General features: G+C 35.4%; 1 protein-coding gene and 1 long non-coding RNA gene across 2 annotated transcripts; one reads left to right on the top strand and one right to left on the bottom strand.

Moving 5' to 3' along the window:
- Nucleotides 1-4594: 4594 nt before the first annotated feature.
- On the bottom strand, nt 4595-5330 carry LOC112180915. Its single transcript, XR_002928554.2, has 3 exons — nt 5137-5330; nt 4772-4827; nt 4595-4677 (listed from the first exon to the last, which is right to left on the bottom strand). It is a non-coding gene; the product is annotated as an uncharacterized LOC112180915 (long non-coding RNA).
- A 3544-nt stretch (nt 5331-8874) lies between these two features.
- LOC112176626 (mitogen-activated protein kinase kinase kinase 1) lies at nt 8875-17762 on the top strand. The gene is made up of 8 exons (XM_024314655.2): nt 8875-9684; nt 11161-11245; nt 11728-11790; nt 12676-12833; nt 13551-13623; nt 13738-13797; nt 15977-16087; nt 16943-17762. The coding sequence occupies exons 1-8, from the start codon at nt 8915-8917 to the stop codon at nt 17150-17152; spliced, it is 1530 nt and encodes a 509-aa protein (XP_024170423.1). The 5' UTR covers nt 8875-8914; the 3' UTR covers nt 17153-17762.
- Nucleotides 17763-21892: the final 4130 nt, after the last annotated feature.

Consider the following 21892-nt stretch of genomic DNA (forward strand, 5'->3'; position numbering starts at 1 on the left):
AAGGCTATTATGTAATATGACTAATATATTAGTATATTGATGTTTTGTATTGATTAAAGATTTGTCAATGTTCCTTTCAAATACATGCATCGAAATAGGTTATGTATTATTTGAGTTTTCATCCACCAAACACCCGTCTTATTGATTAAGTAAAATTTTGAGTTGAGCATTCAACCAAAACTATATCAGTAGTTTCTCTAGAGTTGTGAAATGAAAACTTCGTAGTTGGAGAGGCCAAACCAAGGTTCTAAAAATCGCTAGGCTCTAGTCGGGCGGTAGCCAAGGGACTAGCGCCCAGGCGGGTGCCTGCGGTTTTTAATTCATAATTTATTTTTATATCATATTTAAGAAATATTTCATGTGGCCTGGGTTTGGCCTTGGTTAGGAGTCCCTGTTTGGGTTTCTCATTTCTAAGCTTGTTGGTCTTCCGTGCGGACCTTGGGTTTCTTGTGGGTTTGGCTGGTTTGGGCTCACAAAATTTCTAATTTTTTATTTTTCTTTTTAGTTTCCAGCCTTCATTGTTTTTCACGAAAGAATGATGAGCCTATGTTCTTCTTTTTTGAGTACGGAAGATCAACATGAAACAAATAGCCTTGTAAGTAATTTTATTTAATTTCAGGGTTATTTAGTTTTTTGTTTTTGCGCTTAATCACAAAAGGTGAGTGTGCTATGAGTATGCTAACTAGTATACTCGTGTGAGGGGTGTGCTAGGGTTGTGTGCTCTATGTAATGACTTCTACTGACGGCCCTATGGGCAAGTCATTATTGTATTGCTTGCTGAAATACGTAACAAAATTGACATTTCCAACTCAAAAACTTGGCTCTGTTACAAAAACAAAGAAGCCTTACCCTCAATCCGGTTACCAAAAAATCATTAAACTAGAACAAGTTTTCAAGAAAAGAAAGCATCTATCTTTAAAAATAATTTGATATATTCTATTTCTCTACAAAATGAAGAGAAATTAACATCTATAATTTTGTATGACTACCTAGAAAGCTCAAAGCAACTATAAATTGAACACAGAACAAAATTACTGAATATCTATGAAAGATTAATACAGCTTAGGAAATAGTTTCAGTCAAGAACAAGGTTTCACTTTCATTTCACCAAACACAAAACCCAGTTGAAAAATCATAAACCCCATATCAAAAAGGCAAAACTTCAGATCATCATAAACTACGAACATAAAATCATATTAGGGTCTCACTTCTCTATGTTTACAAAGCCAATAGCTACGCCAAATTCAATATAGAGAACAATACAAGCTTTACCCTAATTCGGGAACCAAGAAAACAACACAAAAAATCAATCTTGCTAAATCAACTTACTCACAGTGGCGGAACTTGAAGGATGTCTTTGAGGGGGCCAAAAAAGAAAAAAAGAAAAAATAATAAATTAGAAAAAAAATGTCTAGAAGCTATCTTTAATGATTTATTCTCCAAATTACATAAAATAAAAGAAAATTCTTCTTTTTCAGATTTTCTATTAAAAAAGATAGGATTTATTACATAAAATATATATATATATACTGTTTAGCATTAATAGAAATATAGAATATGTATGTTAAGTTGACAAATAGAACAAGAGAGTTTCTATTAGGACCTCCAAATCTGCTCAATTGACCTCATTCTATTATGAATTATTAAATGACATATATAACCTACTATAAAATGACTATTAAGGACAATAATTATACCAAAAAATATTATATTTATTTTATGTAGACTTTCCAATTCAATAATATTAGATTGTATTCCTTATTATTTTCCTTATCTATTTTCATTTTCCAATTTCACTACATACTCATTAAAGCATTCATATATATTTAATTAGAATTAAAAATATGATTAAGATCATGTGACATAAAAATGTATGATATATATGTTAAACGCATATTGGTGAGGAAAAACAAAATAAATCATCTTATGATTTATGACGTAAATCTAAGTAAATCCATTATATTTGCACACAAAAAAAAAAATTAATTAATCATGTGGTACAAAAAATACATAAAAAAATAAACATTAAAAAAAAGAATTTTTTTTTTTGAGAATAAAAACAAATGATTTCTTCTTTTTTTTTTTTGCACAGCTAAAATAGAAAAAAAAAACATAATGGTTCATGGCATTTTCTTATTGATTAGACATTAATTTTTGAAACTCATATTTGATTAAGAAATGTATATTTAGTTAAGATTTATAGAGTGATTAAATAATTGAAATGACTAAATTTTTTATTTTAAAGATAATAATTTGTTTGCAAATTATATGAGTGAGATTATTTGAGGAAGTTTAGTGAGTAAATTTAGTATTTGAAAATTTGATAAGAGGTGTAAAAAGCATAGAGGTCAAGTGAGTAAATTTGGAGATTCTAATAGAAAAACTCATAGAACAATTAATCAATGTAAGCCAAAACTCGAGGGGAAGCTCCAAAAAACTCGGAATTCCCTAGGTCTAGGTTTTTCGGAATCTTGCTCGTCCGGCAGCGCTCGGGTTCGGTGAGCTTTGCCTCTCCGCTACTGGGCCGTTGCCGGACGGGAGTTGTTATTCGCTCAGGGAGATCTGGAGAGAAGTTTTGCAACTCAGGGCTTCAGATGGGTGACGGTGGTAAGTTCCAGACGACATCGTTGGGTGGAGTTAGTGTCGTGCAAGGATGGCATGCTTCGGCCGGGCTCTGCAGATCTGGGTGGCGGAGGGGTTTTGATGGGGAGCGGCGGCGTGGCTCTGAGGCGCTTTGTGGCAGTGATGATCTAGGGATTCCGGCAACAGCTTTCGATCCTGGAGAGGTGTGCGGCGAAGTAGGTCATGGCGAAGGACGGTGGTGCATCTTTGTCGGGCAGGCGCGGCTTGGTTGGAGTATGGGTCGTCGCGGTACAAACATGGTGGAGATGGTGGTGTTTGGTGGTGGTGCACAGGCAAACACATGTGGATGATGATGTTTTGGGCCTTACTCCAAATCCTGATGGGCCTTGGTTTCTGGGCTTTCTCCTTTGATACCCCATTGGGCCTTTAATTTGGACTAGGGCTTTGCCTTGGCCTTCATTATGTTTTTTAGATATTTTTTTCTATTTTACAATAAGGTCCGTATTCAGGGAAAATCTACGCACCTTTGTGCATCTAGTTTTAGTATTTGGTCTTGGTCTTGTCGCCTTAATTCTCAGTGTCTCTAGTTGTACACCAATTGAGGTCTCAGGCGACTAGCTTCACTGGTTAAGAGTTAGGTTGGGAAGGCTAGATCTTTCTAGCGCCTCCGGTGTAGTACCAAAGGGGGATCCCGCTATGTTAAGGTATTTGATTGTACAATGAGTAGGTTTATTTCTATGTACCACTGTGGGTACTACTACTATCTTATTGTCTGTCTAGATGACAGCGGAAGGGTATGTAACGGCCTATTCTGGCTTTTGATGAATATATATTCGCCCACTAGCTCTTTTTCAAAAAAAAAAAAAAAAAAAAATCAATGTAATACTATTAAAAGTTATTATAATTTATAAAATTAATGTATTTCCTTTTGCACGTTTATCAAGCTTGCTATAGAAGGAGAGAGTAATTGGTGGGGGGGGGCGACATTTATGTTTTTGTGATTAACAAACACAAACTAGCTAATTATGCATTCCGAAGTCAGCATCATTTTAACAAAATAAAATAAAAAAACTTTGTGGGGGGGGGGGGGGGGGGGGGGCATGGGGGGGGGGGGGGGGGGCATGGCCCACTCTGGTCTCAACTATGTTCCGCCACTGCTTACTCACACAAGCCCAAAACATTCAATCAAAGCACCATGTTTAAATAATCCTCATTTACTCTCTTTGGTTTTATGAAGTACAACATCCTATATGACAAACAAATCACCATCACTTTATCTTATCCACTACTAACCCAACTAGAAACTTCTGAACATAAACTACACACAAAAATTAAGCCTGAAAGTTAAAAACCACTACAACAGTAATATCTGCTTAAGAGTGTCTAAAGTCTTTTGGAAGTTTCTGTTAGTGTGGTTTTCTGTCAAATCACTTCAAGAGTACTGTTCAATCAAACCTCAATTTTCAAGACAAATTGACTAACCACCCAGAACCCAGTTTTTACTTTCTTTTTTTTGTACAATCCAAAACTGAAAGACTTGAATGAATTTCATATATGACAACAAATCAAACACACGATTGATGAAGAACAATTCACTATAAACAAACTCTCACATCAACAGAAACTTACAACCTTATCAGTCACCATTACTTTAGAATTCAAAATGACTATAACAGAGATCGTACAAATAGTGTTGTTAAATAAAAGGAAAGAAACAGACAAAGGAGAACAAATATCCGCAACTGTTAAATGAAGGTGTTAATTTGAACTGCATAATAACTAAAGATGAAGACTTTATATATAAATTGTTCATGTATAAAGAGGAAAGTAAACTGTTGACCAAGAAAAATGATTGTTCTATAATTTTTTATATTCACGTATCAAAGACCAATAGGAATATTTTTCATGAGTATTCAGAAGTTATCATGATTAGTTTACAAAAATAGGAACTGGATAATATGAAGATAAAGACAATTGATATAGAAGTTAGTAATTGATTGGAAATGACGAAAATTGACAGCTATACCTTGAAATAGCAGCAGTGACTTATCCAGATATGAAATCGGGGAACAAATAGAATCTGCATAAGAGAAACTGAGAAAGTTGATGTTAGATGGAAAGTGCTATGTAAAAATTGACGCAAAAGTAAACTAAAGAGCTTTTCATTAAAGATTGAAAAATCTTTTACCTGTTTTCCACAGAAGTTTGTACTGTCAACTGAGGAACAGATTCTAACTGTGGGAGCTGTTGAGAAGTAAGAAGCAAATGTTATCATGAAGACAACAATTAGATTCGGACTGTTTTCCTTAAACAAAGAAACAAATAAAAAGACTTTTGATACCTCTTACCATAAAACACAGAAAAAACACACGTAAAACATAGAAACCCAAATAAATAAAAACTTATCCACATCAAAAACCATCAATTCAACTAACCAAGAACGCAAGATTTACTGACTTTGATCTTTCTTTTAAGCACAAACACCTCTAAAACATAGAAACTTAAATAACTTAAAACCTAACCACAACAGAAACCGCTAATTAAAATACCCACCTTCAACAGACAAAGGAACAGCGCCAAAACAATCAGTTGCACACTTTTTCGCATCAAACCTGCAAAAGGCAAACAGAACAACAATGAAATTCTGAAATCAATCGCAAAGTCAAGCATGTAATCATACAAAATCACATATATATAAATCAAATAGAACACCTACTTGAAAGAAAAATTTCAGATTTACCAACTAAAACCCCATCCATCTCCAATCTCAATCAAAATTCGAGCTCATCTCAATCAAAGACCCCCAAAGATTCAAACTTTCACACACATACATAAGCAATAGCCAAGAAAACTAAAACCCACAACGCTTTTCAACAAAGAAAACAAAGGGTTTTCAACCGAATCAAAACCCTCAACCGAAAACGGTGACGAATGAAAACTTACCAAATGAGTTCCGATTTTCTTGATGCTTAAACTATAGCTTGAAGGGTTGAAGCAGTTGTGAACACTCTTGTTGTGTGGTAAGAAGAGTGAGTTTGAAGGTGGGATTTTGTTGTTCGTGACTAAAATAGGCCAGCCTGTGGAGACAACACCCGACCTGAAATTGAAATCTCCAATGAAGAAACGGCTGAAGAAGGTGGCGTTGGAGGAAGAGCCGCAGTTGAGGAGCCAGTCGTCTGAGAGAGTGAAGGAGGCGGTTTAGGAAGCAGGAGGAAGGAAAGAGAGAACAAAAGAGTCGGTCTGGAGGCTTCTGGAGGAACCGAGGAGAAGAGAGTGAAAAAATAGGTAAGTGGCAGAGGCGTAAAAAAAATCCAAATGAGGGCATAATAGTCTTTTCTCCTCCGAATGAACAGTAACGCGGAATGAACAGTGAACTCAGCTTTTATATATAGTATAATTCCATCCTCTCGATAGAAACCTGGCAGTGTTCCAGATCCAAGCTCCAAGTCTTCATCTTCATCACAGAACGATGCCATTAAATCAACTAACAACAACTTATCAAATCACAACCCAAAAGTCAAAGGCTAGGATTCTTACCCTTATTTCAATCAGACAGTAGCATTACACATCACCAATGTTTCTTTCAGTCCTTCAGTTGATCAACCACTGTTAGGACTAGAAGTTATCATTCCCGTGTTAAACTTTTGAATTCTTTGTCATTTTGAAGTCCAAGTTTTGTACTCCAATCCATGAAACAACATAAACCGGAGAACCAAAGGAAGCAGTGGTTCTGAAGTTTTGGTGGTCGCATGCGGAGCTGAGGATGGAGGCGACGCATGGCAATGGTAAGGCTTGGGTTGTATTATGCCTTAAATTTCAATAATTTTACATAAACGAACACTGAGTTAAGCAAAACAAAGAAGAAACTGGTACGAATTGAGAGCGAAAAAGAAAAGTGCCACCTTGACGAGGCCGGCGTGGAAAATCTGATAAGTCTGACAACACATAGCTCCTTATCTTCTTTTTTTTCAACGCCTAAAATCCCAAAATCCTAAATAAAAAAAGTAAGAACAATAATCCAATTCAGGACACTACATAAATTGAAATCACAATTTGACAGCACCCACCTTAACTTCGAAGATCCAGTTAGGGGGTTCCATTCGATTGACCAACAAACGCAAACTCAGGGTTACTCACTAGATTCAGAACTCAAATGCTTAGTTTCTAGAGATGCAAAAAGATTTTCGGCCTGGATTTCAATTTGGGGATTACATTTTTCTAAGGATTTCAAGATTAAAGGAATATGAGGTTTCGGGCTTCTTGAGAGATAATGCGTGAGAGATGATGAAACTTTTGTGGCTCTAGGTGATGAGAGAAAGGAGATGAGCTCGAAAAGAGTGTGGGTCTAGGTATTGGGGAGAGAGGCATAATAAGGGAACCCATTTTTTTAGCTAAGGGAGGGAAACCCAAACCAGATTTAGGTAGGGTTATGACTGTTTTGGATTGGAAAAAAAAAATAAAAAATTGGGCTTATCAATTTTTCAGACAACAGCAATACATTGCAACTGTTGTCCCCATTTTTAAAAATTTCATCTAGCTACTATTTGTTGATTGAGAAGAAAAGACACAACTGATTTAAAGAAGTTAACGGTTGTCTGACTAATTCAGACAACTACAAAACATGATGTATTGTCTGATAAATGTCGTTTGGTTCACTTTGTGTATGCCCATATGCCCATCGTGTATTCTTTGTGTATTTCGAGCTCTGAAATTGTATCCACGATATGCACCAACATAAGTAGTACGACCATCACTAGTATATTGGTTGTACTGCCATGATTTGCCACTCTCTCTGTCATTTCTATAATTCGCCTCATCAAAGTGTAGTCATAACTACCATTAGTGACATAGTTATTTTAGGCAACCACTTATTGTGATTTGTTTGGTGATATACGAAATTTCACAAAAATTCAGGGGAAATTTCGGTCAAAATTTTGGTGTGAATTTTTCATATATGTTATAGATATTTCAAAAAGTGAGAATTTCATGGAAATTGACGAAAGATTTCGGAAAACTCCTAACGGAAATGACATAATATGAATTTCGTATTGTTACTTCAATATTACGGAAATTTCAATGGAATTTTTGACAGATTCGGAGAAATTTCAATCCTTAGTTCAATCACTATGGAATTAACCACGTGCACCCATTAATTTCTCTCTACAGTGCAATTGACCATTCATTTTGTTTTGTTTCTACTTGAATCTTTGCGTACAAATAGGAAATCTCTTTCGATTTGAACGCATGGGTAATTAAAGGTTTATTTTCTTGCTTCCATGGTTCTTGAATCTAGACAAGCAATTCTTATTTGTTCTTGAACCTAGACGCAGTGGATAGAGGAAGAAGAAGGTAAGCAAATTTTTTTTTTGGGAATTAATTAGAATTTAAAAAAAATATTTGAGAAAATACCGAATATAACCCCACATTTAATGGTCTATCGATGATAGACTAATGAAAGTATCACGTTGATAAGAAAATATGAGTCAAAGTATCACATTGATAACTTTGTAAGTTCAGGTATTATCTTGAAAGTTCTCTAAGCCTCCAGACATTATTGGTGAGAAATACCCTCTTTTTCTCGACATATATATCTTGTAGGGACAATACGATTTTGACATCATTGGATAGCATAGTGAAATCCAACATTTGGGAGAGAGAACTTTTTATGGTATAGAAACACTCAATTTTCTATCTTCCCTCCCCACCTTTAAAGGGACTTGAACACATGATCTCCCAAATGAAAATAGTTGTCGAAATTGGAAACATATATCTTGAATTTTATTATAAAAAAAGAGAGAACAATTCTTAGGTTCACCCTTAGGGTGAATGAGCATATTCACCCCCGTTGTCGATTAACATATTTTTACTTAATAAATTTATATATCTTAAATTATTCTTCAAAGATCATCTCTGTAAAAAATCAATCAAATCGGAAATCGTTTAATTATCTAATTGAATCAAACAAATGGATGGTTCTAACAACACTTACTACTACAATGATGAACCGTCCATGTAATTCAGAGAAATGAATAACTAAAAGGTCTTCAATTTAATTAATTTTTTACAGAGCTAATCTTTATATTACGTTATACAACATGAACGGTTGGATTAAAAAATTATAAAGTTATTATACGTTAATTGCAAGAGAGGGTGAATTTGCTTATTCACCCGGGTGAACCTAAAAATTGTTTAAAAAAAAATATATGTATATATCTTGATGTCTTAGAGTGTCGCCAAGTGTCAGCGCTTGAGCGCTTTGTCTGTTTCCGTTTAGAGCAACTCATAAACTCTCTGGCCTCTGCTGTAGAGGAGTCGACTCTTGACGAGAGAGATGAAGAACATGGACGCCGCCAAGCAGCATCGGCTTCGGCCGAGACTCGATCGCCGGAACGCGAGCAAGAACATAGACTACGACGCCGAGAAGCACTCCCCTACTCTCCGGACTCGCTCTCTCGACCTCCCTCCTCTCTCCCACAACCAAACCAGCTTCCGCGTCAGAGGCATCGACGGCGAATTCGACCTCATCTGCCGCAGTCTCGGCCTCTCCGGCCCCGAAGACTTCGCCATCCCAATCGCCGCTTGGGAGGCCCAGCGCGCCCGCTCCTCCTCCGACTTCACCTCCCGCCCTCGCCTCCGCCAAAACGACGACGTTCCGGAACCTAGGGTTACGACCGCCGTGAAAACTGGCGGCGGAGGAGGAGGAATTAGGGGTGTTCGGCCCCCGCCGGTTGTGTTGAAATCTTCTGCTTTTGCTCCTCCGCATGATCACATAAACTCGCCTATTCCTGCTGATGACGTCAGCTCGTCGGAGGAAGAGGACCTTGTGGCGAGTGAAGCAAATGGTGGTGGGAGTGAAGCGGGCGATGAAGTGAGGTCAGCAGAGGGGAATGAGCTGCCTGAGTCTGTGTCTTGCAGCTCATCTCCGTCCAATAATGATAGTGATGACTATGGCGTTGGTGTTGGTATTGCTGTGAGGGTGCCACCAGTCCATAGTGTGTTTTCTCCTAATGGGAAGTTCAGACGCAGTGTTTCGTCTTCGTGGCAAAGGGGTCAGCTTTTGGGGAGTGGTTCCTATGGAACTGTCTATGAAGGCTTTACTGAGTAAGTGACTACTTGCTCTATCCATATGACCAAAGTGTCTTTGATGGGTTTCTTCTTGCTATTGAACTTCGAAAAAGTTGCTTACATTTTGTGTTTTAATTGATGTGCCTGTGTTGGTGGTGATTGGTATTTTACTTAAATTAGTGTGAACTAACCTCAGTCGGAAGAAGACTTTGAATGTTGAACAATTTACTCCAATATTTCCTACTTTGAAGACGCGGCTGTCCTGATTTTCATGCTTTTAAGTTGCTTTGAATTCAACAAAAGGAACTCCCTATAGTGTGGCAGGAGACTAGGAATCTGTTGACAAGTTCTGTGCTAATGAATAGAAACAAAGGGCATGGTGACTTGCAGTTTTATGACATTTGGAGTAACAGCTATAGGATATTCATTTCTGATCCTTACCTTTTCCTCATAGCTGTTACTCATCCATCTTGACATTAGTTTATGAACTGCATTTATTGCATAAACATGTAGTTTCCTTGTCACTTTGCATAATTTGCCATGAAGTGTGTTAACCTTGTCAGAGCATTTAACCAACACTTACAAATGTTGTATGATCATACGAATTCCATAGGCACTATTTATATTGATCGAACTTGTAACTCTACGCATTAAGTATTCGCCAATCCCACTACCTTATGAATTTTACTAAGTCCAGCTTTTGGAATACTTATCTGAAAATTAAGAAATAATTTATATCAAAGGATGGGGATTTTGAGAAACTATTGAGATTTTCTGTTAGTGATCGATTGCACTGGTTAGGGTCTTTTCTTTTGTAAGACAAGTGTTCAACTACCATTTTAATGAGTTTTGGTAGTTTCCAGAATCTGTTTAAGGACCCATATATTTTCCAATGTGATAATTACTTCTGTCCGTCAAACAAAGGACTGACGTTTTGGCAACTCTTTTGATGAATGAACTGTTTTGTATTGGTGTCTAACATCAAAGGTTTTCTACTTTTTTTTTTTTTTTTTGGGTCTAAAAACGTTTTCTACCTAGTTTTCACTGTTTTTGTTTTATTGCTGGCCCTTCATAACTGATTTATATACCTAGTTCCTGCTACAGACCATCTTGCTGTTTTTTTTTTTTTTTTGGCTATGCTTTTAGAAGGCTTCGTAAGTTCCTTAGATAGAAGGGATTTATGATGCTTCGGGGGAAATCTTTTGTCTGAAAAGATTCTGGACTGTTGGAATTGCAACTACCCGCCATAAGAAATTACTTTAGGCACCGCCCCAAATGAATTTCCAGTTATGGAGGGACCGTTTCCTTTTTGTAGGTTGGTCTAGCCTATTGTATCTGTTAAAATTAAGTGATTTTCAATTTTCCTTGATCCGTTGGCTCAAAGCTTTAAGATTTATTAGCCAAAACATGTATAGTCAGAAAAATTAAGGGATGAAGTGAGTAGATTAAACAATGTTTTTCTTGTATGTTTTCACTCTCTATTTCTCTCATTCTTCATTTATTCTATTGCAGTGATGGATTCTTTTTTGCTGTAAAGGAGGTTTCTTTACTTGATCAAGGAAGCCAGGGAAAGCAGAGTCTTTTACAACTTGAGCAGGTCTCAGCCTTTTTGCTATCTCTTATTCTCAATTTATTTGTAATATATACATATACATCTCCTGAACCCTAAAGGTCAAAATTTATAGCTCCTGAAACCTCATTCTGGGATGTGGCTTGAGGCAGATCGTTGTTAGGGGTGTGAAGCTATCCAACTCTCTATTCCCACCCCTTGCATTTACCCTATTTTTGCTGTGACCCACCCTGCCCTGATATGTTTTCTCTTTTTCTTTCTGGGCTATTGGAATAAGTCCTGATCTTAGAATGATTGAATTATTGCCCAAATACCCTATTGTTGTGGCAATAAAGAAACTAAAAAAGCGTCTAATCATCAAAGAAACTTTTGAGCCCCCTCAACCCTAGCTAGCGACACCCTTTCTATCTTGGATCATAGATATGTTCAAACTGGATGCCTTAACAGTATTATTTCTTCTTATACTGCCTTACAAATTCTTTCTTCTAATACCCTGATTATTGGTTCAGGAGATTCATCTTTTAAGTCAGTTTGAACATGACAACATTGTTCAATATCTCGGTACAGACAAGGTATGCTCCTTGCTTCCTTGGTTTGCATCTCTTTTATGTTCCTGCTAAATTATCCTAGTTAAAAATACAACTTTTGTAATGACACTGCATTTTCTAGACTCTTATGTAATTTTGGGACCTGGCACCACTTTGCATATAGTATTTACCATCTATTCTTGTTGACTGTGGTTAGTACATAGTTATCTGTATGTGTTTTGTATTTCCTTATAAATCTATCATAAGAGTTAGGACCAACCAGCAACTGTTTTCCTGTCATGTAGAGTTTTAAGAAGAATTCTTTCCAAGCTACTTGATAATAACAAATCCAAAGCCGCTGCATTAGGTTCTTTTATACATTAAGAGATGAAATTTTTGTTCAGTAGGGAAGAGGGGGTTGTTCTGAGAGCTCTACAGAAATCATAGAAATTATAGTCTTGCTTACTGGAGTGTGTATATTTTCTAAGGTCTATTAAAGTTATTGAATGGAATCTTTTGGTTGTACGCTAATTTTGAGTTGCATGTCAATTTTCTTCATGGTAATGCAAGAGTGAAGGCTTTCTTGGCTGATTCTTTCAAAATTTTTAAATTTTAAACTTTTATTGTTTTTTATGCAATAGAATAGTTTAGCTTAGTTACAGTTGTTAAATTTTGATCTTATGTTATGTACATCTTATAGTATATGTCTATCAACTTTGGCTCTGTGGATATTAGGACTGCTATAAGCCTGTAATCACTGATATACCATGTCTGCGTAAATCTTTTGTTGTCATGCGCTATCTAATTGAATTATATTGAATTTTGAACTCTCTTTTCATTGCCAATTAGTCTTCAATTTGAGCCTGCTTCTGTAGGCTTATATTTGCCGGTCTGCTAAGTTCTTCTTATTGGTTCAAAATATTGATACAGGATGAGAGTAAGCTCTATATCTTTCTTGAGCTTGTAACAAAAGGATCACTTGCAAGTCTCTATTCAAAGTATCTCTTGAGGGATTCTCAAGTCTCTATGTTCACAAGGCAGATTTTGAGTGGCTTGAAATATCTTCATGATCGTAATGTGCTCCACAGGTAATATTGGTTCTGTCTCTCAAATGTAATATTAATTTGCTTCTGTAATTGTATGTATTATCTTCTTTTTTTTTAATTATTTCTGTAGTTTTGAACTCCAGATAGCATTTTTTTTCCTGTTCTAGTTGTTCACATTTTAGGTTACTAGGATGATGCATTGATACTTGACCATATCCTAATTTTGTGTCAAAAAAGGAAATAAGTCATGTCGATACTGCCATCAAAATATGATGTCTGATTTCTTTACTCTTGTAATGGATTTTCTTTTTACTAAATTCCATTGCGAAGCATTCGTAGTAGGGTCAATTTATTTCCTTTTTGCTTGTAGAAAATATTGATGTATAAGTAGTTGAAACTAAATTACCGCCTTAAGGCAGACAAATAAACAGATCCATCTCTGAAGAGAGAAGTCATTTTTGGCATGCAGAATTGAGACTGCAGCTTTATATTTCTATTTGGCCCCATTCTTGTGTTACTTTTTGTCTGTCAAAGTACTATAAACGTGAAATTTCCAAGGCAATTAAAAAAATATAAAACTAGAGAATTTCATTTCACTGCATTTGTATTTAATTTGGACAGAGGTTTATGCTTTGCAGACCTATTATGCTAATTGATATTGATATCAAACTTGGAGCACTTAAGGGGAAAAAAAAAAAACCTTGTTAGGTATATTATTTGTGATGATTTCTTATTTTAAGATTCTTTGTTTTTCCTTAGGGATATCAAATGTGCTAATATATTGGTGGATGCAAGTGGATCTGTGAAACTTGCAGATTTTGGTTTAGCCAAGGTAAGTTTTTATAGTGCTAACACATCCACCATGACAAACACACGTACAATCATTTCATATGATCATCAGTTGTAATCTTAACTCATTCTATTTTGTCCTTTTGATGTTATCTAGGCAACCAAAATGAATGATGTGAAGTCTTGCAAAGGAACTGCCTATTGGATGGCCCCAGAGGTTAGTCTTCTCTCTTTTTAAATGTAAATATGCTTCTGTTTTGTAGACATCAGATTAATAGATCAATAGCCACCTTTGCACAGTGAAACCAGTTTGAATTGACTATGTATCTATCAGTAGTGATGATTCATGTGAACTACTGCAGTCCCTTACAATTGCTTCCAATTACAGTTAGTAGATAAGCAAATATTTGATCTGTTTCTGTGGACTATAATCTGTTTTGTCCTCGGAAGATCAGGCATCCTTGAATCACTCAAAGCTATTGTAAACTGATGTCTGCAATGCATGAACAAATCGCTGAAAGAATGTCCAAATAGTGAAGTTGGTAATTGGATATAACTTTTTCTTTCAGAAGTCTGGAAAAACCATGAGATCCACCTTTGCTGTTGTGTTAAAAGTTTTGTTTCTTAAAAAGAAGTCTTGTTTTCTCACATGCTTTGAAAATCTTGCTAGTAATGGCGAGGCAATGTATTCCGCACATTTGCCACCCCCATTTTCTATTAGTAGGTATACTTGTTTATAAGATGGCTGATTGATAATGTGAATTCACTAGTGCTCTTGACATAACTCTTAGATAAGTACTATGGAATCCTGTTTCCCCTTAGGAGTCCTGATTATTATGAAACCATATTATAATTCACATGTTTTTGAGTTTCTAGTCAGTAAAGATGAGGCAATATATTATGCACTTGAGCCACCCCCTTTCTCTGTTAAGTAGGTGTACTCCTCAGATGGCTGAATTCCTTAACGCTTGTGAAATAACTCTTAGATAAATACCCATGAATGCTGTTTCTCCTTTGGAGATGTCATACGAGCTCCTGACTATTATTGTGAAACATGTTAGTCCAACTTTTGTTCTTATTGAGACCTCAAATATCCTATTTTTCATGTTGCCATTTTCCATGGATTTTTTACCTTTTTTTTTATCTTTTATTTTTATTTCTTTTTTATAAGAGAGTGCAGAGTCCTATCCTTTCTAGATTAGAATATGAGATTCTCTCCCTTATAAGAGTATCATGAGGAGGATGTCCTTGTACAAGTTAATGGGAGGTTGACGACTTGTGGAAGTGCAGAGACTTGTCCTTTGTAGATAAGAGTGTTCGATACTCTCCCCTATAAGACTATGATGCCGGAGAATGCCCTTGTACAAGTTCGGTCTGAGATTGAAGACTTGTGGAATGTTTCAGAAGTGGGCCTTCTTGGTTCCTTTCACCTTGTTGGTGTGTGATGTGTAGAAATGATACAGAAATGAATCATTGCTGCTTCATTGTCCCAGTGAGGCTTAGTGTGAGTAGGGGTTTCCATCATCATGTTTTGCTTTGTTGTGTGAGACTATGTTCTATAGAGCAGGAAAGGGGGTCATGGTGCTGGGAGTTGTGCTATTATGGCAGTGTCTAGGGTGGTATGGATATTTCGAGGGAGGCAGGAGGCAGGTACATTGTGGGAAAGAATGCAATTTTGGGCATCTCTATGGTTGTTAGTTGCTTCAGAGTTTAAAAATGTTTTATTACACCTTTTTGTAATTGGAGTGCTGCTGTGTTTAAGATTATTGATCTATGTTGCTTTTTAAAATATTTTTGTGATTGGTGTGCTGCTGTGTTTCAGATACTTGATCTACATTGCTTTTCAAAATATAGATTACAGTACATAGCAAGCAAAATTAATGCACTTCTTGTCCTCCCTTGTATTCTGCCTTATTATTACATTAGCAAAAGTATATTTCTTTTGTAGAGAAAAAGGATATCAGCTCTCTGGATCATTAATCATAGTCGAGAAAATTAGATTTCTTTTTTCATATGAATGAGAAGTGCTATATTTTTACTTTTTTTTTTTTTTTTCTTTGAAAAATAAAATCTGTAGGTTATAATATTTATATAACAAGAAAGGAAATGTTGGTATCAGATATTTTATAGATAAGTAGGATATCTTCATATTCTAAAAGTATTCTAGGATTTGGTCATTTTGAATTAAAATAGGAGTCAACTGTAATTTTCCTATTACTTTTTGGTGAATTCATATGAAACTGAATGCACATCAAGCACTCTGAAGAACAAGTGATATATCCATACAATTTCTTTTGGCTCTTTTAAGTAAAATTTGGGAATAGCTTGCTCCAACCATTCTTGTGTGTATCATAGGTTTCAGGTTAATCGGTTAACTAACAAGCTGTTAAATGTAGGTTGTTAATCGAAGGAATCGTGGCTATGGGCTTGCAGCTGACATATGGAGTCTTGGATGTGCTGTGTTGGAGATGTTAACCCGTCAGCCTCCATACTCTCACCTGGAAGGCGTATGTTGTTCGTACTTCTGTAATTTTGATTTTATCAGATAGAAGTACTTAGTTTTGTTAAATAGAAAGAAAAAGTTAGAGAAAAGTTACAAGAGCAATGACTGGCTGATTCAGTCTCCAGTTAAAAGATGCCAATATTGCATTAAACTTGATTTTCTCTCAGATCTGATCTGGTTTTTCACTCTGATTCCAAATGAAGTTGGGTATGGTTATAGTTTAGAGAGGACAGAGAGCTGTAGAATAGATTTGGGATTTGATTATCACCCTTTCTAGCAATGAACATTGTCTTTTGTCTGTCCTTGATAGATAGATCAGGATGAGATCTAGGCCGACTTGTTTGTAAACTGGTCTTGATTAGCAATAGAGATGAGCCCAACCACTCTCGCTCTTGATACAGCATTGCATCTTTTTAAAAGAACTATGAGAGAACCATCTACGTGTAATGTAGTTGAACATACTCTATTTATGGCCAAGATCTTTTAGACAAACCAAATTTATCTTCTTTCTTGTCCATGGTCTCTAGAAACAACCCTCTATTCACATACACATAATGTATGCATAATCATATACTAGACTAGAAGCATGAACCTGAGAAAACCTTCAAGCAGATGTAGTAAAGTGGATGAATGAAATTCAGTCAATAATGAATTCTACCAGTTTATTAGATATAGCCATCAAAGATATTACTTGGTCTGTTAAACTGATAACATTGAATCATATAGAAAATGTTATAAAAATACCTTTTCTAAAGAACAGAAGATTGTTTACGACATGATTCATTATAAATGGTACAATGTCACTTGTGGAGTTACTTTAGGAAATCTATAAAATCATATATCGTCTTCTGATTGGCAGATGCAAGCATTATTTCAGATTGGAAGGGGTGAGCCTCCTGCAATTCCTGATTCCTTATCAAGAGATGCAAGAGATTTCATTTTGGAGTGTTTACAAGTTAACCCAAACAACCGGCCTACAGCAGCCCAGCTCTTGGAGCATCCATTCTTGAAAAGGCCTCAAATTTCTCCAGTCCCTGCTTCTCCCCATTCCAACAGTTTACGATCCTGAGAGCTCTCAACCTTTGGTTTTCATTAGGTATTAGATAGAGAAATACTGATCCTCCATGTTCTACACTAGAAGCAAGAACCTGAGACATACTGGTGGTGGCTGCAGTCTACATCAAGCCATATTAGAACATAGCAAAGGTGGTTTTGGAAAGGAGAAGTAATGCTTCCGGTCTTTTTCACAAAGATGTGAGAATGACACAGTGCTGTTGGTCCTGCTGTGTTGGCACTGTATTGATATATTGGACCACAAAAACACTCATCCAAGAAAAGGAGATGCAGTTTCAAAGGAAGTATGAACCTCAAGTTTTAAGTGCTTCTGGATCACTTCATTCGGTGATTGGTCAATGTGATTTATAATGGATGCATGCTGCGGAGACAATGTTGCAGAATATTTACCCCTATCTGTGCTGAACCTATGAAAAATCCCAGTCATGCCACCAGATCGAAGTGCCATTTGGAATTGAAATGAAACTTGTATATTATTTGGCTTCATGTAAATGATTATTGTAGATGAGTGATTTCATGATCAATGCTTGCTCATGATTTGTATGTAATCATGTATATATTATCTCGATGAAAACATAATCAATGCCATTTGGTTCAAGTGCGTAGATTCATTTCCATTGATTTCAATTTGTTTTCCAAACTCAATGGGAGGCTGAGTCGAACTCAGGAGCTTACATTAACAAAGTACACAGTAATATCATTTGACCAAATGATATTAGGCGGCATATAAGTTGTGTTATGTGCAAGACAAAACTCTTTAAACGATTTTTATTTTTCTTTTAAAAAAAAAAAATTTGTCAGTGAGAATTGAATTATGATTTTTATAATGTTAAAATGATAACTTAATAATATGTCACAGTTCACCGAAAAAAAAATATATATAGTCACCCAAAAAAAAAAATATAATTAATACAAGACGAATCAATCAATAAGATAATATAATTAATATCTACCCCGCCTATCAAATCGTTATTCAGTAATGAGTTTTTATGGGGTCAGCTTATAGGCCAAGCGTCTCTGATTGTTTGCTTATTATTTCAATCTTCACTAACCTTCAACATAATTTTGGAATAGATGACGGTGATTGCAGTTTCAGATCATTATGCACATCAATCTTGAAATTGGAAGATCAAATTTATTTTTTCCTGCCCAGTAAGATCAATAGGATAACACATCTCATCTCCACAATATGACATATCGCATCGATATTTTTGCATTTTCCCAAAAGTATTGCTACATACCAGATCCACCAAACCTACAATTTAACATATATCCCAGCAAAATTTCCTCTATATTCTAAATTCATACTGAAAACTATTGGGATTCTTTTATTCTAGCACCTTACTTAATCAATAACACTTTGTTGAGTTTTTCTATTGAAATCTCCAAATTTGCTCACTTGACCTCTATACTTTTTACACCTCTTATCAAATTTTCAAATACTAAATTTACTCACTAAACCTCACTAAACTTCCTCAAATAACCTCACTCATATAATTTGCAAACAAATTATTAATTATCTTTAAAATAAAAAATTTAGTCATTTCAATGGTTTAATCACTCTATAAATCTTAACTAAATATACATTTCTTAATCAAACTTGAGTTTTAAAAATTAATGTCTAATCAATAAGAAAATGCCATGAACTATTATGTTTTTTTTTTCTATTTTAGCTGTGCAAAAAAAAAAAATGAAGAAATCATTTTGTTTTTATTCTCAAAAAAAAAAAATCATTTGTTTTTTAATGTTTATTTTTTTTCTGTATTTTTTGTACCACATGATTAATTATTTAAATAGTATTATTATTATTATTTTTTTTCCAAAATATAATGGATTGACTTAGATTTAGGTCATAAATTATAAGATGATTTATTTTGTTTTCCCTCACCAATATGCGTTCAACATATATATCATACATTTTTATGTCACATGATCTTAATCATATTTTTAATTCTTATTAAATATATATGAATGCTTTAATGAGATGTAGTGAAATTGGAAAATGAAAATAGATAAGGAAAATAATAAGGAATACAATCTAATATTATTGAATTGGAAAGTTTACATAAAATAAATATAATATTTTTTGGTATAATTATTGTCCTTAATAGTCATTTTATAGTAGGTTATATATGTCATTTAATAATTCATAATAGAGTGAGGTCAAGTGAGTAGATTTGGAGGTCCCAATAGAAACTCTCAACAAATATGGTTCTAGAAATATTTAATAATAATAATAATTAAAAAAACACGGTAATGTCACCGTTTGTCTCTATTTCCCAAAAATCTCTAAAAGTGCCATCTTCTTATGGAGTCGTCGATCAAGGAGGCAACGCTAGTTGTTGTCCTCACAAAAGTTTCTGCCTACCTGTTAGCACTTAGAAGTAGCTACTTTGTGTCTTTTTAGAATTTTATTACTTCTTCTTTGCATCTATCTCGTTAGAGGAGATGCGGCTCTCAATTATTCTGATGCTTTGTCTCACAACATCGATGTAGTTAAGTCCAGGCCATAGTTTGTCCTTTGTTGGAAGACTAGGGTGGAGAACCAAGTAAAAATTTAATTACTTTTTTCTAATTGTACAATAAATGAGTTCTTTAGGCGATTGAGTTTGTTGTGCAGAGAGTTAGGTTAATTAAGAAATTTTAGTCATTTTGATAGGCTGTTTGTTAGATTAAACTAGCTAACCTTCTTTGCAATGAGTTGGCCTGGTCATAAAGGCTTGGTCCAAGACTTTTGACATATGTGCCATTCTAACTATGATAAGGAATGTAATTATCTATTTTTTTGGGTTATTATCACAAATGGTACCTGAATTTATCCTCTATCTTATTGATGGTACCTGAACTTCAATTTTGATCACAGCCAGTACCTAAACTTTTCGATTTCATTTCAAATAGTACCTATCACTAACTTCCGTTAATATTCCGTTAAAAACTAACATGTGCAAAAAACATGACCTATACTCAAGAATAGTTTGACGAAAATACCCATTTAAATAATTTTGTTTACTAGATATTTGATCAATTAATATGTTTTAGAAAAATTACAAGCAACTGACAATGGAACTCTAACTGCAATCTAAGTTATTGTCTGTCATGTAGCAATCTCATCAACCTCTGAATTAAATACAAAACTTGGAAATTTGGTGGTAATATCCCTAAGCTAGGGGAGGGTCATAATCTTTAACAATGATGGATACTTTGAAACAAAAATTTTCCACTCAGAAAACTCTATTTTCCCATCTTGGTTCACATCAGCTTCCATGAAAGTCTTATAAAGAATTAACTCGATGTTGTCATTTGCCAGGTTCATTTCAGATTCACAAAGAAGTGCAATTAACATTTGCTTGACCTCTGGGCGCTCAATAAAGCCCGTGTTATCCAAGTCATAGAGCTTAAATGGAAAATCGATCTTGTCTTCTTGTGGGGCATTGGGATGGAAGCAGAGATGCCAGGATCGCTGGGTTTGCCGGTGACCCGCGATCCCGATCGCCCGACCCGCAACGCGGTACGATCGCGATCCAAATCGGTAACTCCAGCGATCCCATTGGCTCAGCGCATCAATTCTGCTCAATCTGCTGTTCTGGAATCTGGGTTTCACTCACCGAAACGATCCACGAAGCCTAGAGTCCATCGAGGCTTTGGACCGCCGGTTTCAGACCACGGAGGCCATGAGGGAGGCGTACTGCACCGTCGCGACGGAGTGCACGGTCAAGTCTTCAAGAATCAAGACCGGTGATCAAGAATCAAGACTTCGTCAGTGCATCGGTGTTCTTGATCAGACGATCTAGATTCTAGATCTATGAGATCTATGAAAGCATCGAATCCCCAACAGACTTCAGAGATCTATTCGCTGAAAAGAATCCCCAACAGATTTCAAAGGAAACCATAGAATTATGGAAGCATCAAATTGTTACCAGACCTTCATCGGTGGTGTTCTTGATCAGAGTGTCAAGCCTCCATTCTGCAATACTGCAGCTCCGATGAGGCGATGACGCTGGGATTTTTTTATTTTTTTTTAGTTTATCCTCTTTTCGTTTTTGTGAAAAAATTTCTTAAGATAATTACTATTCTGAATTTCTGATAAAAAAAAGAAGAATATAATATCTAAAAGATTTTCTATCCTAATTACCTGATTTACCTCTAATATCTAATTTTACTTGTTTACCCTTTCAGATTAATGTAGTTTTCATAGTACATCTATAAGGGTTATTTACGTCAAAAACATATGCTATTAGGATTAGGATTAGGAATCCTAATTTCTAAAGATTTTATTTTTTGATGAAGAATAAGGAATCCTACTTTCCAAAATAGTATAGTTTGAACTCTATAAATAGGTGCATGCACACGTTAGTTTATCATAACAGTAAAATTGCAATAGCATCTTTTAGCTAAGCTCAACAATGACTTTTGGAAAAAGAAAACCAATGCTTCAAGTACCAATTTTAGAAGAAAATTATGAAGATGTCGGTGAGTATGACGACAATAATTCTGTTGAAGAAACTCAATCAAGTGCTGCAGATCAATCATCAAGTAGAAACACTCAAGACCAAGCTCAAGAATCCCAAGAAATTCCAATGAATTCTGATGTAAAGCCATTACTCAATGAAGTTATTATCACAGGTGGAGCGCAAGGCAAAAATCCGGGTGGAGCAAAGTCTTGGACATGCAAACATTGCAATGGCAAGTTTAGTAGTTCATATACTCGCATTCACTATCATTTTTTTGGTACTCC

The sequence above is a fragment of the Rosa chinensis genome, chromosome 7, assembly GCF_002994745.2.
Source record: "Rosa chinensis cultivar Old Blush chromosome 7, RchiOBHm-V2, whole genome shotgun sequence".
Lineage (NCBI taxonomy): Eukaryota > Viridiplantae > Streptophyta > Magnoliopsida > Rosales > Rosaceae > Rosa > Rosa chinensis.